The sequence below is a fragment of the Jaculus jaculus genome, chromosome 17 (assembly GCF_020740685.1).
Source record: "Jaculus jaculus isolate mJacJac1 chromosome 17, mJacJac1.mat.Y.cur, whole genome shotgun sequence".
Taxonomy (NCBI): Eukaryota; Metazoa; Chordata; class Mammalia; order Rodentia; family Dipodidae; genus Jaculus; species Jaculus jaculus.
This window is the reverse complement of record NC_059118.1, coordinates 29,145,605-29,164,427: the sequence shown is the minus strand read 5'-3', so window position 1 is coordinate 29,164,427 and position 18,823 is coordinate 29,145,605. Positions and strand designations below refer to the sequence as shown.

The 18,823-nt window shown below is 47.3% G+C and overlaps 1 protein-coding gene across 2 annotated transcripts in view; it reads left to right on the top strand.

Annotated features, from left to right (window-relative positions):
- Nucleotides 1-16,202, top strand: part of Nme9 (NME/NM23 family member 9) — a 33,082-nt gene extending 16,880 nt beyond the window's left edge. The window contains exons 5-12 of one of the 2 annotated variants that reach the window (XM_045136457.1): nucleotides 252-323; nucleotides 3,152-3,268; nucleotides 5,933-6,005; nucleotides 9,310-9,392; nucleotides 10,144-10,236; nucleotides 12,314-12,468; nucleotides 13,957-14,093; nucleotides 15,866-16,202. In XM_045136457.1, coding sequence (XP_044992392.1) covers nucleotides 252-323; nucleotides 3,152-3,268; nucleotides 5,933-6,005; nucleotides 9,310-9,392; nucleotides 10,144-10,236; nucleotides 12,314-12,468; nucleotides 13,957-14,093; nucleotides 15,866-15,924 — 789 coding nt within the window. In that variant the 3' untranslated portion in view covers nucleotides 15,925-16,202. Of the gene's footprint in view, nucleotides 1-251; nucleotides 324-3,151; nucleotides 3,269-5,932; nucleotides 6,006-9,309; nucleotides 9,393-10,143; nucleotides 10,237-12,313; nucleotides 12,469-13,956; nucleotides 14,094-15,704; nucleotides 15,815-15,865 lie in introns of those variants that run through there. The other variant, XM_045136458.1, reaches the window with a different exon arrangement.
- Nucleotides 16,203-18,823: the final 2,621 nt, after the last annotated feature.

Sequence of the window (18,823 nt, the reverse complement as noted above, 5' to 3'; positions counted from 1 at the left end):
TCTGTTGTAGCCACTTGCTGGCTCAGAAGGACGTTAGATGGTGGCACTTCCTTGGACCCACGGAGTAGCTGGGAGGGAGCAGGAGAAACTCACTTCTTCCTTACCAGTTTGTTGGGAGGACTGTCAGACTAGATAAAGAAAAACTGGCAGGAGGGTGAATTGGGCTTCATCTTGGGAGCTGGATTGTGGGGGTCTTGAGTTCCTGGGGCTGTGCAGTCATTACACTCGGGGTGCCCACATGTTTTCTTCAGGCCGAGGCAGATTGTCTTGATGTCCTTGAAAAATACCGAGGGAAGTGTGAACCAACCTTTCTGTTTTATGCAGTAAGTATATTTTCAGATATAGAACTGTTCGATGGTTGCTAATTAATGGTGTTCAAATAGATGCATCTCACTGGTACTGTCTTTTAGAGCATCCCGCTGGTGGTGTCTCTGGGAGTCACCAAGAAACTTCCCTAAAGAGTGGATATGCACTGTCCTGCCTATGGGCCCTGCTTCCCAGGAGGTATAAGACACAGCTCCCAGTGGTCACTGGTGGCTGGCAAAGACTTCCTGGTTGGCTTTGCCTGGGAAAGAACAGAAGTCTCTTAAATGCATGTAATCCTTCTTGGCTTAGACATACTTCAGATGCACGGGATTTCAAGATTTCCACCCTTCATCAAGGGGAACTTTCAGCAAGTGAATAATCCTTTATGGCTTAGAAAAGCTCTGAATTTACCTTTTCAACCATACAATGTGAAGATGTGTTTATATGCAGTCAGAAATGAGCGAGCCTATTGAGCAAAGCCAAGAGGTTTCATGTTGTGAAAGTGAACTTGGGAGATTTGGGGTGTGACACCTGTGGCTGGCATGAAGCCCCACAGGGCCTGATGGTTCATACCTGGCTTGCCAGGTTGAGAATCTCTGCCACATCTGGGAGGCAGCTATTTGGTATGCTGCCCCAGCCCAGCCCGGCCTCCTCACTGTACAGGCAGAGACATGGGACCTGCTCCCCCAGGTCTCCTGACAGCCAGGCCAGAGGTGCTTAACTTAAAACACTTCAGCCTTTTGGCTTCAGCACCATGTGTGTTACACCTTAGAAACTACCGGCAGAACATTGTTTGACCTTTGGCATTTGGAAGGGAGACTGAATATCTATGATGGCTTTATGGCTAAGGGGAAGGGAAAGGTTAGTGGGAAGATCAGAGATGGGCATACCTACCCAGCCATGCTTGACATGAGAGCTCAGTTGGAGTATTACCACAGTGGATTGATTGTTAAATTATAGTCAGCTGTAAGGGAACTCAGACCACAGTCTCCAGCCTATGATGTTCCACAGAGGGATGGACATACCCAGGATTTCTACCTCCATATTCACTCCCCTGTGAGTAATAGGCAGAGACTTCTGGAAAAGATAAAGCAGAAATATCAGGTCCACCTTAAATATTTTATTTGCAAGGAGAGAAAGTGGGACACAGAAAGAAGACAGAAAGATAGAGAAAGAGAGAATGGATACATCAGGACCTCTTGCCACTACTAAACTCCAGACGCATGAGCCACTTTGTACATCTGGCTTTATATAAGTACTAGGGACTTGAACCCAGGCTGTCAGGCTTTGTAACCAAGTGCCTTAACCACTGAGCAGTTTCTCCATCCCCAGGCCTCCCTGACACATCACATCCACTGTGAAGTTTTCCCTTACTATAAAGCCAGTATTGGGAATTCATGTCCTATGTTCCACACTTGTAAAAATTCTATTAGCAGCTGGGAGTTGGCTCAGCAGTTAAAGGTGCTTGTTTGCAAAGCCTACAGACCCAAGTTCATTCTTCCTCAGCACGAGCATCAAGTTGTAAAGCTGGATGCAATGTGGCACACATGTCTGTAATCCTAGCATGCCTATGGCAACAGGAGGCAGGGCCGGAAGAATCCAGAAACTCACTAGAAGCAGCAGAAAAGTAAAATCTTAGAAGGGAGAAAAGAGAGGATAAACACCCTGAGGTTGTCCTGTGACCTCCACACACATCCACACAGAGATAAGGAATAAGTTCTCAATTACCTTACTGCATATTTGGCATGACTACTGCATGCTTCGTTCATTGAGGGCAGTAATGCTTATCAGTTTAGTGATTATATTCTTTGCTTCTGCCTTGGTGCTTGGCACAACCAAGTACACAATAAACATTTGTTAAGAAAATAAGCCATCTATTATAAACCATACTTGACATACAATCTTCTTCTCCTCCTTCCTTCCTTCCTTCTTTCTTTCCTTCTTTCCTTCTTCTTCTTCTAAGTAGGGTCTCTCTTTCTAGCGCAGGCTGACCTGGAATTCACTATGTACTCTCAGAGTGGCCTTGAACTTAGAGTGATCCATTTACCTCTGCCTCCCAATTGCTGGGATTAAAGGAACACACATGTAATTTTCTGTGTATGGTTCCTCCTAAACCAACTGTTGGTTGCCCTGAAGGAAGTATTGATGAGAGGACTATGGGGTAGAAGGTAGAGATCAGAGAGAACTCATTTTGGAACTAAGAGCTCAAAGTGTCTTGGTAGGGAAAGACTCCCAGGGTCAGGAGAAGTGAGGGCCTGGAAATGGATGGTGGAAGCTGTGGGCTTCGGTCAGTGGACCTTAACCTTGGGCACAGACTTAAACACATTTTTTAAGAGCTAGTGAGTGTGTGTGCGGGGGAAGGTGGGGTGGGAAATTGGTGTGCCAGGGCTTCAGCCACTACAGTCAAACTCTAGACACTTGCTCCACCTAGTGCACATGTGCGACCTTGTGCTTGCCTCACCTTTGTGCATCTGGCTTATGTGGGATCTGGAGAGAGACAGAACATGGGTCCTTAGGTTTTGCAGGCAAGCACATTAACTGCCATCTCTGTAGTCCTTAAACACTTTTTTAAAAAACTTTAAAAAATTATTTATTTAGTTATTTATTTGAGAGAGAGAATGGGCATGCCAGGGCCTCCAGCCACTGTAAATGAACTCCAGACCCATGCACCACCTTGTGCATCTGGTTTATGGGGTACTGGAGAATTGAACCTGGGTTCTTTGGCTTTGCAGGCAAGTGCCTTAACTTCTAAGTAGTCTCTCCAGCCCTTAAGCACTTTTGTCGCCTAGAAGAGAACGACAGCTGTGGAGAGGAAAGGATTTCATATGTTTGCAACACATTTCAGGGTGGAGAGCTGGTGGCCGTGGTCAGGGGTGCAAATGCCCCACTGCTTCAGAAGACGATCCTTGAGCAGCTGGAGGCTGAAAAGAAGGTGCTGGCTGAAGGCAGAGAACGGAAAGTGGTAAATGGAGGTCGCTTCTACAAGGAGCTGAGCCACAAGTGCGCCCAAAGCAAACCTTCCCCTCCTGCTTTTCCTGGAGCTGTTAGAAACCTTCATACATGTCCACATCAGCCTGATCTTCATGCAGGCTCTTAGGAGAATCCCCGGTACTCACAGTGATGCCTGTGCTTTGAAGCCTTTTTTTTTTTTTTTTAATTTTATTTATTTATTTATTTGAGAGCGACAGACACAGAGAGAAAGACAGATAGAGGGAGAGAGAGAGAATGGGTGCGCCAGGGCTTCCAGCCTCTGCAAACGAACTCCAGATGCGTGCACCCCCTTGTGCATCTGGCTAACGTGGGACCTGGGGAACCGAGCCTCGAACCGGGGTCCTTAGGCTTCACAGGCAAGCGCTTAACCGCTAAGCCATCTCTCCAGCCCGCTTTGAAGCCTTTTTAAAAATCCAGAGCCCTTTATCTTCTTTTATCCATTTCCTTTTTGCACATGACTCAGTGATTCCATGGAGATTAATAATCCAGAATTGAGTAGTGATGGTTTAGGCAGCTTCTATTCTGTAACAAATACTTGAGACAATCCACTTAAGAAATGGAAAGGTTTATTTTTGGCTCACAGTTTTGGAAGTTTCAGGCCATGGTCAGCTGGGCCCATTGTATCTGAGCCTGTGGTGAGGCAACACACATAATGGGAACCTGCGGGGACGGAGGCTACTCACTTCATGGACGCTGGGAAGACAAGCAAGACAACAAATACCCTTGTCCCACGATCCCTTACTCACCCAGGGATTGAAGACTTCTTGGCTTCATTTCTTAACAGTTCAACCACCTTGCCACGTTGAGGACTGCTGTAGTTTGAATGGAAAATACCCTCCATAGCTTCATGTGTTTAAACACTTGGTCCCAAGATGATGGTGGTGTTTGGGGAGGTTTGGGAGACCTCTAGGCCATAGAGACTTGCTGTAGGAAGTGGGTTACTGGGGACTGACCTTGTTGAGTTTTTATAGCCTGGCCCCACTTCCTGTTCACTCTCTGCTTCCTGTCTGTCCATGTAACCAGCTGGCCTCCTACTGCTCCTGCTGTGCCTTCCCCTCCAGGATGGAGTGCATCTCCTCAAAGCCATAGGCAGCATAAACCCTTTCCTTCCTTAAGTTCCTTCCTCAGGTATTTATTTGGTGAGAGCAATGAGGAGAGTAATACAGAGCCAGGTATTTAACATATGGGCCTCTGGGGGACACTTACACGACTTTAGCGAGTGAATGGAAAGAGTGTCCTCCAAGCCTCAGGGGGAACTCTCTGTCCAGGTGACCCAAGCACTCGAGTTCCTAAAGGTTTTACTTGGGATCCCAGAGGGTTCATTTCTTTCATTTAGAAATGAAGCTCTGTCATTACTATGAGAATCAGGATCAGTGTAGCTTATGATTTTGATGAATGGTTTCCATAATAACCCATACTGAAAGTTCTCCATAAATAATTGGTAATTGTGGTGGTCTGAATGTATGTCCCCTATAGACTCTATACCTATATACCCTATAGGTATTTTATTAAAGCTTGTAACTTGGTGTGCATGGTGGTGCACACCTTTAATCCCAGCACTCAGGAGGAAGATTGCAGTGAGTTGGAGGCCACCCTAAGACTAACCTGGGAATTCCAGGTGAGCCTGGGCTAAAACAAACAAACAGGTTTGCACTTGGGTCTCCAGCTGCCTGGCAGGAGGAGGTGTCACTGGGGGCAGATCTGAAGTCCAGCCCACAGGTGCGCAGAGAGGTGTGAGCTCTGCTGGGGTCCTTGCTGCTTTTTGGTGTGTGTGCTGGTGTTTTGCTGGCTGTGGTTTTTCTCTGTGTGTTAGGCAGCCAGTTTCTTCCACCATCTATGGCACTTCCTTGGATCTGTAAGTGGAAATGAATCTTGTTCTTCCCATAAAACTGTCTGGTTTGGATGTTCATCCCAGCACTGTAAAACAGACTACAACAGTAGCTTAAAAATAATCAATAGGTAGACAAGAGATATTTCCAGATGCTTTGCACACTTGCCAAGAACATCTCAACATGATTCACTTTCAAGTTTTCATATCAATTTGAACAGCAAGTCCATTTTTCAAAGAATCCTTAGATCATGCGTTTTTCTAAAAATACAAGCGATTTTCTTTAAGAAGCAAAAGTGCAAGTGTTTCCAATTTTGTGTCTTCTCTGGGAAAAATGACCTGTCCCTTTATTTGTCCTTACTTATCATCCAGTGACAACTGTCTATTCTTGATCGTTGTGTGGTGGTTTGAATTAGATGTCCCCCATAGACCCAGGTGTTCCGAATGCTCGTTCCAGCTGCTGGCAACTTTGGAGGTTGAGCCTTGCTGGACGCATGTTGCTGGGGGTAGGCTCAGGAGTGTTAAAGCCAGTTGGAGCTCAGCTCACTCTCTTGCTGCTTCCTGCCAGTCACTGTGGCAAGGTTGGATGTCCAACCTCTACTCTACCATCCTTTCCCTGCCACAGTGAAGCTTCTCTTTGAGACTGTAAGCCGAAATAAACCTTTCCTCCCATCAGCTGCTTGCTGGTTTACGTGGGTTCTGAGGGTACAATCTCAGGTCCTCATGCTTCTGTGGCAAGCACTTACTCCCTGGGCCATCACGCCAGCCCTAGCTAACTATTTTCTATTCATGACCAATCTGTCCTAGATTAAAGACGAGGCTCTTTCTGACAGAGCTGAGTGTTTTTCCCAAGAAAAGGCTGGTGAAGATGAAGACATAGGTGAGTGCAGAACCAGTGAGCAAGGAACACACGGATGCCATGTGCATTTCAAACGTGAACAATCACTTTCTTGAGCAACCGAAACTCTGGGAAGATTGATCACTAAAATGTTTGTTTGCAATCACCTGGCTTCTAACAAACTGCCTTGAATCTGTCGCCCTTGTGCCCTTTAAAAGCATCTTGGGTACATTTAAGAGCTGTCTGTTGCTGTTCAAAATAACAAGTGTTTCCATCATGAAATCACTGAGCACCAGGAAAGGATTCGGTAGGCAAAATGCAGGGTAGTGACACTGGGACATAATGCACTGATGCCAGAGAGCTCACTTCTTTCATTGCCTCTTTCTGAAACTTCAGATCTGTCCCCGTAGCCTTCTGTTTCCCCCACATTCCTCAGCTGTCAATCACAGGTTTCACATGCACTAACACTACCGCTCTTCCAAGCCCTCCTATGAGAACAGCAGTGTGGCCTACTGTGTGAAGATAAGACAGGCTGCTGCTGCTGCCAGGAAGGTGGCAACTGAGATGCCAGGGGAACCAGGGCTGAATTAAGGGGATGTGCTGGTAAGAGGAGGTTTGGGCTGGAGAGATGGTTTATTGGTTAAGCGCTTGCCTGTGAGGCCTAAGAACTCCGGTTCAAGGCTCGATTCCCCAGGTCCCACATTGGCCAGATGCACAAAGGGGCACATGCATCTGCAGTTCATTTGCAGTAGCTGGAGGCCCTGGTGCACCCATTCTCTCTCTTTCTATCTGCCTCTTTCTCTGTTGCTCTCAAACAAATAAAAATGAAAAAAAGAGGAGGTTTTAAAATCATTATCACATGAAATAAAAGGCTGTTGCTGTTTTTCTTTTTTTATTAATTAGTTTTATATGACTGCTTTTCTTTTTTTATAAATAGTTTTAACTGTTTTATTTATTCATTTGAAAGAGAGAGAGAGAAGGAGAGAGAGAGAGAGGCAGATAGAGGGAGAATCAGCACACCAGGGTCTCTGGCCACCACAAACAAACCTCAGATGCATGTGCCACTGAAAGACCCCCAGAGGGAGACCTTCACTCAAGTCTTGAGATAGCACGCACCCAAAGACACACGGGAGACCACACTTGCTGCAAAAGCATGAGGCTTTATTCGGGATGACCAGGGCTCTGGGGCTGACACGTATCTCATGCAGGAGACAGAGGAGTCGACCCCGAGCCCTATTGGGTGTTTCTTTTTATAGGGTTTTTAGCAAGGAAGGGAGGGGTGGGGGGGTTTCGCAAGGGTATTTGCAAAGCTTGTACAGTTATGTCTACATATCTTATTTGTGCATAACCAGAGTTTAAGTCCTTGGTCAGGCTGTCTTGGGAAACTATTTTATTATTTTGGTTTTTCTCAAAACTGTATTTTTGTTTTTTCTCTTCCCAGGACATAAAGTTTAGGTTGACCCGATCAACCCATATCTTGGGCCACCCGCAGCCTATCTTTTAACCTATTTTTGATTTACTCCTTCCTGAATATACAGTTCAGGCTGTCCCCTAGCTGTTTCTTCACTAAGTTTACTTTAAAATTTTCCATCCTGCCTTTCACCACCTTGTGCATCTGGCTTTACATGGGTATTGGGGAACCAAACCCAGGTTATTAGGCTTCCCAGGCAAATACCTTAACCACTAAGCCATATCTCCTGCCCAAAACGCTGTTTTTTTTTTATATGTGCATAATAAGGACTATTGGAGTTGAATCCTAACAAGGCTGAAGGTATAGTCTAGGGAAGTTGACTAGACTGGTGGATACTGACCCAAAGGTGACTGGTGAATGGATGAGCCAGTGAGCTATGACTGGAACCTCAGACTAAACCTGTCACTGGGGGTGGAGGTGCAGCTCAGTGGTAGAGTGCTCTCCTAGCATATGAGGAGCCTTTTTCCATCTCTAACAGCCAAGTCTAAAGCTAAAACTAAAACCCAAAGCCCTGAGCTGCTGAGTTGGACCTTCTTTCAGAACTTGAACTGGGGTGGGGGTGAGAGAAGGAGAGAGTGCTGAGACTGCAATTTGGGGGCTGGAGAGATGATTTAATGGCTAAAGGTGCCTATTTGCAAAACCTGACATCCTGGGTTCGATGCCCCAGTATCCATATAACGCCAGATGTACAAAGTGGTGCATGCATCTGGAGTTCAATTACAGTGGCAAGAGGCCCTGGCACACCCATATTCATTCATAGTCTCTCTCTCCTTGCAAATAAGTAAAACCACACACATAAGCTTGGCAGCCTGTGCTAAAGCTGAGAAGTATGAAAAGTCAGGCACAGAGCTTGGGGTAGCCGTTACTGGTCACATGGCAGGAAAGGTAAAGAAAAAACCAGAAACAAAGACACCAAGAGATGGGCTGGAGAGATGGTTCAGTGGGTAAGGTGCTTGCCTGCAAAGCCTAATGGCCCAGGTTTGATTCCCCAGTACCCCCGTAAACCCAGATGCACAAGGAGGCACATATGTCTGGAGTTTGTTTGCACTAGCTTGGAGTCCCTACAGTTCGCATTTTCTCTGTCTCTCTCTGCTTGAAAACAAAAAAAGACACCAACAGAAAGCATAGCAGACAACAGTTACAGGCTGAAAACATTACCTCAGTTCCAGTGCCCTTGCCCACCCTTGTCTCCAGAAGGGCTCATCTGGTTGTTTTTTCTTTCCTCTTCTTTTGTTCTGAGGTAGGGTCTCACTATAGCCCAGGCTGACCTGGAATTCACTATGTAGTCTCAGGGTGGCCTCAGACTCACAGGGATCTTCTTACCTCTGCCTCCTGAGAGCTGGAATTAAAGGTGTGTGCCACTATGCCCAGTTGTTTTTTCTTTAAATATTTATTTTTATTTATTTGAAAGAGAGAAAGAGGCAGATAGAATAGTCATGCTAAGTCCTCCAGCCACTGCAAACAAATTCCAAACACATGCGCATCTTGTGCATCTAGCTTACGTGGATCCTGGGGAATCAAACCTGGGCCTTTTGGCTTTGTAGGCGAGCTCCTCAACTTCTAAGCCATCTCTCCAACCCTATTTCTGGGGTTTTGTTTCCAGTCTTTCAAGAGCCCCCCTGCCTATGTGTCCCCTACCCAGGATTTACTGAGTCAGGTTGTGTCCCTTGAAACCAGGCTGAGGTTGCTAACTAAAGCCTGAGGCCACATTGGTTCACTCACTAGAGACCAAGTCTACAAGGCCAGGGGAGGGAAACCAGGAACTCAAACCTGTTCTTGGCACTAGGTATGCTGAGGCTGTCCTGAGTCTGCACATGGCCTCCTAAGAGCCTCGAGGTTCAGCATCTGACAGTGCTTCCCCTGGTTTAATTCCAGTGTCATCAGAGCAGACCTGTACCCTGGCAATCATTAAGCCGGATGCAGTGGTCCATGGAAAGACAGATGAGATTATTATGAAGGTAAGAGAGATGCTTACCCTGCAATGCCCCTCCTTCCATCCACTGTGGTAAACGGGATGGGGCAGATGTCATGCGCTGAGGAAGGAGGCATATAGAGTTGTAATCCATTCCATTCAAAGGAATGAAATGTCAAGTCTGAGATAGATACTGTGAGGATGTGGATCTCCAGTGATTTTAATGTTGCCTTTTAAAAATATTTTATTGATTGATTTATTGGGGTGGGGGAGGAAGAGGATGGGCGTGCCAGGACCTTTAGCTGCTGCAAATGAACAACAGATGCATGCTTCACCATGTGTATCTGGTTTACATGAGTTCTGGAGACTCAAACCTGGGTCCTTAGGTTAAGTGCCTTAACTGCTAAGCCATCTCTCCAGCCCAGTGTTGTCTGTTTTTAATTTTAATGTTTTGTTGGGCATGGTAGCATATGCCTGTATGAGAGAATGAGAGAGGAGAAAGTCAGAGACAGAGAGAGAGAGAGAGAGAGAGAGAGAGAAGTGGCATACCAGGGCCCCCAGCCCCTGTAACAACTCCAGACCATGCTGCACCCCGTGGGCATGTGCAGCTTTGCATGTTGGCATCACCTTGTGCATCTGGCTTATGTGGGACCTGGAGAGTTGAACATGTGTTCTTAGGCTTTGCAGGCAAGCTCCTTAACTGCTAAGCTATCTCTCCAGCCATGTTTTTAATCTTTTAGTTAAATGTAAATCTGGGCTTGATTCACTCTTGCAGAATTCTTACATATATTCTACAGATCCAGGAAGCAGGATTTGACATCCTAACAAATGAAGAAAGAACCATGACAGAGGCAGAAATGAAACTTTTCTACCAACACAGAGCTGGGGAGGTGCGCTCGTCTGCTCAGTTCTCTTTCCTCCAGCACTGCTGATAGATTGACAGGTGTTTTCAGGAAAAGAAGAGTATTTTGAAGAACAATATGAGGTCATGAATTTGCTGTCAGAACGAATGGTAGCCTGAATCAAGTCAAGTTCAATGGTGGTAAAGAAAAAGATTTTCACTTTAAGGAAAGATTTTTAGCAGAACAGTGCTCCATGACATAAGAACTCAGGAAAGAAACGGAAGGAATAATTTAACAAGAAGGGCTTAGAGGGAAGCAAAACCAGAAAGCTCGAGGGCCCTAAGAAGCCAATGCCTCAGGCGTACCACTTAAGACTGCTAGCTAACTGCCACTTCAGGTTCAAGTGCTTTTCCCACTCGCTTCTGCTTACGAGTCCCCTACTTGAGATTGTAGTTGAGCAGAATGCCACTTCCCAAGGGGCTAGAGGTGTGTTGGGGGATAAACATCATGGTTGTCAAGCTAGAACCAAATGAAATGGAGTAGGGCTCTTCCCCAAAGGAAAACCAGAGTATTCTTATTTAAAGAAAGAGGATAAAGGCTTGTACAGAATGAAGAGAGGGAGCTGGGCATGGTGGCGCATGCCTTTAATCCCAGCACTCGGGAGGTAGAGGAAGGAGGATCGCCGTGAGTTCAAGGCCACCCTGAGACTACATAGTGAATTCCAGGTCAGCCTGGGCTAGAGTGAGACCCTACCTCAAAAAATAAAATAAAAAGAATGAAGAGAGGGAGCCTCAACTATATTCCTTCCTTTAGCTAGCCAGCATTCATACATTTTCTTATTTCTTTGCTTTTTTGAGGTAGGGTTTCACTGTAGCCCAGGCTGACCTGGAATTCCCTATGTAGTCTCAGGGTGGCCTCAAACTCATGACAATCCTCCTACCTCTGCCTCCCAAGGGCTGGGATTAAAGGCATGTGCCACCCATACCCGGTTATATTATCTTATTATTTTTTAGTTGGCATACAGATTTGGTTACCATTCATTTTGGCATTTTCAAATACACTGTTTTTGTTGATTCACGTCCTTCCTATTCCCAGCACCCTTTCTCCCTAATATCCTTTCTCCTTCTGTTTGCTTTCCCTTCACCCCTCTTTCAGCTCATTTACACTGGCTTTAGCTATGAAATTTGCAGGAAAATGGATGGACTTAGAAAGAATTACCTTTTTTTTTCCCCTTTGGTTTTCTGAGGTAGGGTCTCACTGTAGCTCAGGCTGACCTGGAATTCACTGTGTTGTCTCAGGGTAATCTTGAACTCATGGCAATCCACCTACCTCTGCCTCCCCAGTGCTGGGATTAAAGGTGTGTGCCACCATGTCCAGCTAAAAGAATTATTTTAAGTAAAGTGACCCAAACTCAGAAAGGCCAGAATCACCAGTTCTTTCTGATACTCGGGTCTTAGCATTTAATAACTAAAGAGTGTATACATGGGGGATATAAATGTGAGTAAAGCCCGACGTGGTGCCACATGCCTGAATCCCAGCACTTAGGAAGCAGAGGTAGGAGGATTGCCATGAGTTTGAGGCCACCCTGAGACTACATAGTTAATTCCAGGTCAGCCTGGGTGAGAGTGAGACCCTACCTTGAAAAATAATGTAAAATCTATAAAGGCATAATGGTAACCAAAACTTTACGAATAATATATATTTTCCAAGGCAAGGTCTCGCTCTCGCCCAGGCTGACCTGGAATTCACCTTGTAGTCTCAGGGTGTCCTCGAATTTACAGTAATCATCCTACCTCTGCATCTCAAGTGCTGGGATTAAAGGCATGTGCCACCATACCCAGTGAATAAATTATATTTTAAATGTGAATGCCCATCTCACTCAGGTCCAACTTGAGCTGAGTCAATTTAGTCACCTTCTTGGGCTCCCTGGGTGTGGCTGGTCATCAGCCCATGCCCCTCCCTGGAGCTTCCCAACTGGCAGAGGTGGCCAGGCTAGTGTCCATAGGCTCTCCAGCAAGCTGCAGGGCTGCTCACTGACTCTCCTGTGGGACTTCTGGATTTACTGACCCTCCTCAAGCCCCAGTGGCTCCTGATCCAAGTCATTGTTTTTCCTCCTTGTGCCCAGGATACATTTGAGAAGCTGGTGCACCACATGTGCAGTGGGCCAAGCCGTCTACTGATCCTCACCAGGACCGAAGGCCCTGAAGATGTGGTCTCTGCCTGGCAAGCCCTCATGGGGCCCTGTGACCCCAATGTGGCCAGAAGGGAGCAGCCTGAAAGGTGATGTCACTAGAGCAAAGCTGATACCCCACACAGTGGCCCAGAATTTGAGTGACATCGCAGGCACTCTGGTGCCCAGGGGGCATCTCATATTTGGGAAATTTTGACGTCTTTGTGCTCTGATATAATCCCAAGGCTTCCCCTTCCCCTCCTCTAAAGGGTACTACTGGAGTTGGCCACAGGCATTCACTTCTGTTAGGCAGAGGGGCACAGCGAGCTTCCAGAATAGATCCCCGAGCCCACTCAAGCCTGTTGAGTCAGACTCTGTGGCACTGACTAGTGTAGACTCAACCCCACCTCGACGGGGTGTCCCACGGGTCTCTGGAGTCTGACCTTCCTGTTCAGCGCACTGCTCAATGGCCCTGTGAACAGCTAGTCTGGAGTTATCAGTACCACCTATTAGAACAGATGTGGTCACTTAAAGAGGCCCCTGCTGCCCAGGGACCGGGTTCGGGCAGGCAAGTAATGACTAGTCCCATATTGCCAGGGAAACCCAGACCCACCTGCGTTATGGTTCATACGCTGGGTCCCATCTAAGAGCAGAGCGGCAGCAGAGCATCCGCCCAGTGGTTTAGAGACACTGAAGGATGAAAGACTCGATCTCCCACTGCCTCTTATTCTGCATCTTAGTTCATGCAGTCTGTGCCCAGACATACCCCTTTTTCCCAGAACCTCCAGAAATGGTCCATCCTGCTTTGTTCTTCAGATCCCGCTATGCCACCTTGGCATAGTGCTTCTATCTCCCGAAATTTTAAAAGCCTCAACTTGGAAAGGCTGTTGTCTCAGTGCCTCTCATAGACAGCCCACTGCTCTCACTCTTATCCTGGTTCTTCCCACATCCTTGCTTCCAAGCCAAGACACTCAGACTTCAGCAAACTTATTAAGCTGCCAGGGAACTACAGGGCACACTGTAGGTGTAAGGGCCAAGGACATTCAAACACGGGCAGCTGGGCGAGTGAAAGCTGGACGGGGCAGACCAAAAGTCTTCACGTGTGCCAGAAAGTTGCTTCTAGCTCTGGTTCTCTCAGCTGTAAAATGGGGACAGTCATAACCATGAGGAGAGGCATTTAGAGAAGTAATCAACTTATAGCAGTATCAGTGTCATTGGTTACAATGAGGTTTACCCTTGTCAAGCTATATCAAGCACATGGCATGGTGCTAGCCCTTGATGGTAATACGGGCAATATGGCAGCTGTGGTGTTTATACCATCACTCACGTGGGTAAAATAGGAGCAGTCGTCTCCCTGTTAGGCTGGAGAGACATGCACTAAGATCCTGTACCTAAGGCGCCTGGCCGTGTGCCCCCACCACCATGACAGAACGCCAGCAGTTCCTGCTGGCACGGCTGCTCTTCATGGTTACTCCACAAACAGAAAGCAACTTCACAGAAATGCAGTGTGGACTGGCAGCTGGCAATCCTGTTGCCAGAGAACAGGACATTTCTTATCAAACAAAGCAATTGTTTTAACATCGCGCCAATCTTTCCAGTCTCCGTGCCCAGTATGGCACAGAAATGCCTTTCAATGCTGTGCACGGAAGCCGCGGCAGAGAAGACGCCGCGAGAGAGCTGGCCTTGCTGTTCCCCGGCCTCCAGTTCTCATGGGAAGACACACAAGTCCCACGTGGTAAGCGCTCCAGCAGATTTGATCTTTTAGGTCTGGCTGAAAAGGAATTTGATTATGCGCTTGAGTGTGTGAGAGGAATTTATAACTCTTTATAACTCAAATAATTAGGTAATTAATAAAGTCCTATTGTGCAAATGGTCATCAGGTAACTTCAGCGCTGCTAAGTTCTCATTATTTTTATGGCTGCTTAGTCACTTTTCATCATAAAGCCACTTTGCGCTTCCCTCTGGAGACAACTAGGAAATGTCAGGAACTTTCTGTACCCTACTTTAGAGCCAGCTGTCCTTTCCTGGTGTCCGTGTGTCCTGCCCCTGCCCCTGGCCTTTCCCTTAGCAGGTTTGCTGAGAAGCCTTTGCATATAAGGGCCTTCTTTCTGGAGCTCCTTGTGCCTCTAACCCTCAGCACACAGTGGTGACGAGGGTTCAGGATTTCCCTGCCGTGAGAGCGTTCACAGCCTCTGGGGAAGATGTGCCAAACCATCTCCTACTCCAAGTCTGTGTGAGAACCCCAAGGAGTCCACAGTCCATGCTAACAGCCTGTTGCCCGGCCAGAGGAGAAACCAGCCCCAGCCAGCATAGAGGGGAAGAGCTGGACGATCACTATTGCAGGCAAAAAAAAAAAAAAAAAAAAAATCAAAGGATATGAGGGTTGGATTCATGAAAGAAGGCTGCATACAGTTCTAAAACAGTAAAACTTACATGTCTAAATGTCTAGATTTTTACCAATTTATCTGCCTAAATGTTTGGTATGTCCATGGTCTCGAAGTCTAAAACCCAGCCGTGTCAGGGTAAGTGGCCAGGTGACGGGTAAGGTGAGGAGGGAGCTGTTCTGTGCCGGACCCTTCTGTTGCTAGCTGCGGCACCAACGGTGCACAGCGGGGTTGTGACTCAGGAAACCCTGGGGAAGGCGGCCTTGTTGGGTTGTCTCGTGATGTCCAGGTCCCCCCTGCTGGGAGCTCTTGGTGTTGGGCAGCACTGCCAGGTTGAGCTTTCCAGAGCTCACTTCAGAGAGTCCTGTGTGTCCATGGTGTTGGTGTATGTCCATCCGCATGGAGGCGTGATTGGGGGCACAGAGGTGTGACTTGGACAGGAGGGTGAACTGGCTAGGAACTCACTGGGCATCCTAGGGAGTGCTGAGAAACCTCCCGCCTGACTTTGGGGCTTTGGGTGATAAACAGCAAAAGGGCCTGAGCCCCGATACCAGCTGGGACTAAACACAGATGCTCCTCCAGGCCCTGCTGTGAAGCAGACTCCCTGGGCCCAGCTGCTCGGCCTTTCCCAGTATTCTTGCCTCTGTTCCCCGGGGCTGGGATCTTGGTGTTCACCACCAGGCCGGCCCGACACTGCCGTCTCGATCATGGCACCTTTGGGGAGTAGCATGCACTTTGTTACCAAAGTGCTCTGGAGAAAAATCCTGAGTTCAAATTCTGGCTACAGTATTTACTAGCTAACCAACTTTTGGAAAGTTACTTACCTTTGCTGGGCCTGAGTTTCTTCATGCATAAAGAGAACAGGCTGATTATATCTCCAAAACGTAATACTTCCATAATCTTCCTCCTCACAGATCTGTTGTGAAAATGAAAGTTCTAGCCTGTGTTTAACCCTTTCTTAGGTGGCTCAGCAAGTGTTCCCAGCTCTAATTCTGTAACTCCTTGTTGCTAACACACCCAGCCTGACCTTCAGCCACCAGCTCTTTCTCAGCCTATGTTTTGTAGACACAGGAGGCCCAGGTCATGGCCTTTTCAGTCTTGCAGTACATCTGTCATTCCGCAGGTGCTGAAGAGGAGGAAGTGGGCCCCACAGAGGTGCCTCACCTCTCTGGACAGGACTGAGAAGCTGAGTTGCTCTTCTGAGTGTACGGCCAGGAGCAAGGCCACAGGCAAGATGAACTGTGTGCTTCTGTCTGCACAGAAGGAACCTCAGAGTAGAACTTCTGAGTACCAGCACATTCTTTCCTGACTTACTGAAGGACTTACAGCGAATAACCGTCCCTCCGTTGGACATTACAAAGTATTAAATGGGTGTGAATCATTGTGCTGTCTTGAAACATTATGTCACTTCAGAGAACACTGGACCTCTCCAACAATAAATCACTGTTTTTCTGATGGTATGATAGTAATTTGGAACAGCTGTGACACTGCAGTTTTGGGGACAGGCATGAACTGGCTTTCAGTGTTGCTCACCATACTTAATGCTGCCAGATCAACCTGTTTGTAGCTCTCCACACCCCAGAGCACGTTCATAGTGAGGCTTGCAGGTTACATGTGGAGCCAAGTTCATCTAAAATGTTGGCAGTCCCCTCCCCGCTAAGACTTAAGTGCTAATTGCTGTGGGTCCAGGCTGCCTTCAGCTCTTACTAGGTTTCTGCTTCAGCTGCTCCTCCGTGGTCATTTCTATGAGGGATGCAAGATTTCAGCAAATGCAACTTAGAATAGCCAACTCTTCAAACCCATTTACTCTGGCCTTATTTGTCAGCAAGCCCAGGGATGCTCCTCTCTCAGAAGGCTGTGCTCTCTGTACTTATTTTTTGCTTGCTGGACATTCCTGTGACTTCAGGTTTCTTTACATGGGCACTCCATTCCACTATCCTGCCACTCTGTCTGAGCACTGGGCTGACTCCAATGATAAAGGAGGAACCAGGTTCCCTGGAGGTGGGAACTGTGGTGTGTCACAGATGTCTACTGTTTGAGGCTCCATGACCCAAGTCACCTCTGGACTCTGAAGTTCTCAGAAAAGCAGGATCCACCATTTTAAACCCCAAGCACCCAGCTCTCTGATGGGCCCATGAGATTCCCTTTGGGCATGGACTCCCACACCACGGCTGGCAGACAGCTGCCAGCCTGGGCCTCCACACTACAGGTGTCGAGTATGGCCCTGAAGGAGGCTGTACACTGTCAGCTGCCGCTCCTCTGCAGAAGCCAGAATACCACGGGTCTCTCATCTCAGGCAAGAGAAAAGATGGGAAACCAGGTCCTCCAAAAGTGAGAGAGAGAAGGAAAAGCATGTGGGGGAGCTTGCTTGAGTGAGGTGTACTTGTGTTGGCAAAGGAGCTCACAGGATGAGGGCTGGGGAGGGAGAATGCAGTGTGGAGGATGGCCTGCATGCCGCTTCCTCCGGTCACTTGTGGCTCAGGGAGGATGTGGGCTTAGCAATGCAGAGCCTCTATTTTGTAAGAATCCAGGTTCATGGCACAAGGAATAGAGGGTGGGAAGGGGGTCCTGAGAGTGGCTGTAAGTCTAGCCCACTCTCAGAGGACAGCACACATTGGTAGAGACCCTCCCTCTGGCTTCTGGATAGGTATCTGCACTTTCAGACTTGTCCTACAACCTGACACGAAGAGTCAAAGTGGTGACTCCACTCGAGAACTGGCCTGCACTCAGTGAGAGGCGAGCTGCCTGGCAACACTGGAGCCAGAAATCTGGGTCTGCAAAAAGGGACGGCCAACACTTCCCTTCTTGGAGCAACAACTTAAGTACCTCTCTGCTTAGTGATTGGGAATGTCAGTGCAAGGGGGCAGGACTGGGCAGCAGCCCTATACGTGGTGGCACAGTGTAGGAACCCCATTCTACCTGCCTTCCACTGAGATGGGGGTTGGGGGTGGGTGGGATGACCTCTTCCTCTCCTTATTAATAAATCTTCTTAGGGAAAAGTGGGGTCTGCCCAGCCCACTTCCTATTCTTACCTTAGGAGGCCTCTGAGAATCACTAGGATCACTTTCCCCGCCAGCCCCTCACTTGCCCTCAGGCTCTAGAGAAGGCAGCACACAGTAAGTCAGCGAGGAACACCTCCTGTGTGCGCTTGCAGAGGGACAGTAGGGAGTGAAGGGACACAAAGCTGAGAGGAGGAGAGGGATATGGCAGGGCAGGGGTTGGTGACGTGGAGTGAACACTCAAAGGGGTCTGCTGGCCTTCAGGCAGCCAGGAAGGAGCCCTCCGACTGCTGCAGATGCCTGGGAGCCATAACTGCCCTGGGGCACTGACCTCCACTTTGCAATGCAAACAAAGCCACTTCCCAGCCCTTCATTTTCCGAGAATCACAGGCTTAAAAGCCAGTGCACATTATCTTCCACCATTTCCTAATGTTCCAGACATTTGGAAAACAGACTCTTTTTTTTTTTTTTTTTTTTTTTAGAATTTGCCATGGTTTTCTGGCTTTTATTAGCATCTGTTAAAATCATTTTATCCAAACACTACCAGAAGAACATGTATTGTTCTGAATAAAGTGCTTAAGGAAAAAAAAAAAGCAACTTATTAAATTGGACATTCTTTTCTAGTTCATAAATTTTGGGTTACAATCAGGGCACAAGAGGAGAAACAGAATGCAGTATTAGAGAGCGAGAAGCTTAGTTAAGAACTTGGGTGTAGACATAAGACCATGTTCCATTCTTCCCACTTCCTTACAGACTGAACACTGCACCTGTATAAAGCAGCAAATGGCTTTGTCTTAATAAATACATTTCCCTTCATTTGAATCAGAAAAGTTAATTACCATAAAGCACTTTTTATGTGACCACTGTTTATGCCCACAGGCAAGCTTTATGCACAGGTTATAAGGGTGAAAGTGTTATTATTGGGCCTTCTTTCTAATGCTATTGGGGTCAAGATTGTCTCAGCAATGCATTATTAGTTTCTTCATATTTACCCAGTACCTTTTTATACCAACACCATAGCGTTTTGTGTTACACATGCTAATTGAGGGTATTTTCTCAGCACTAGAAATGACTGAGCGGGC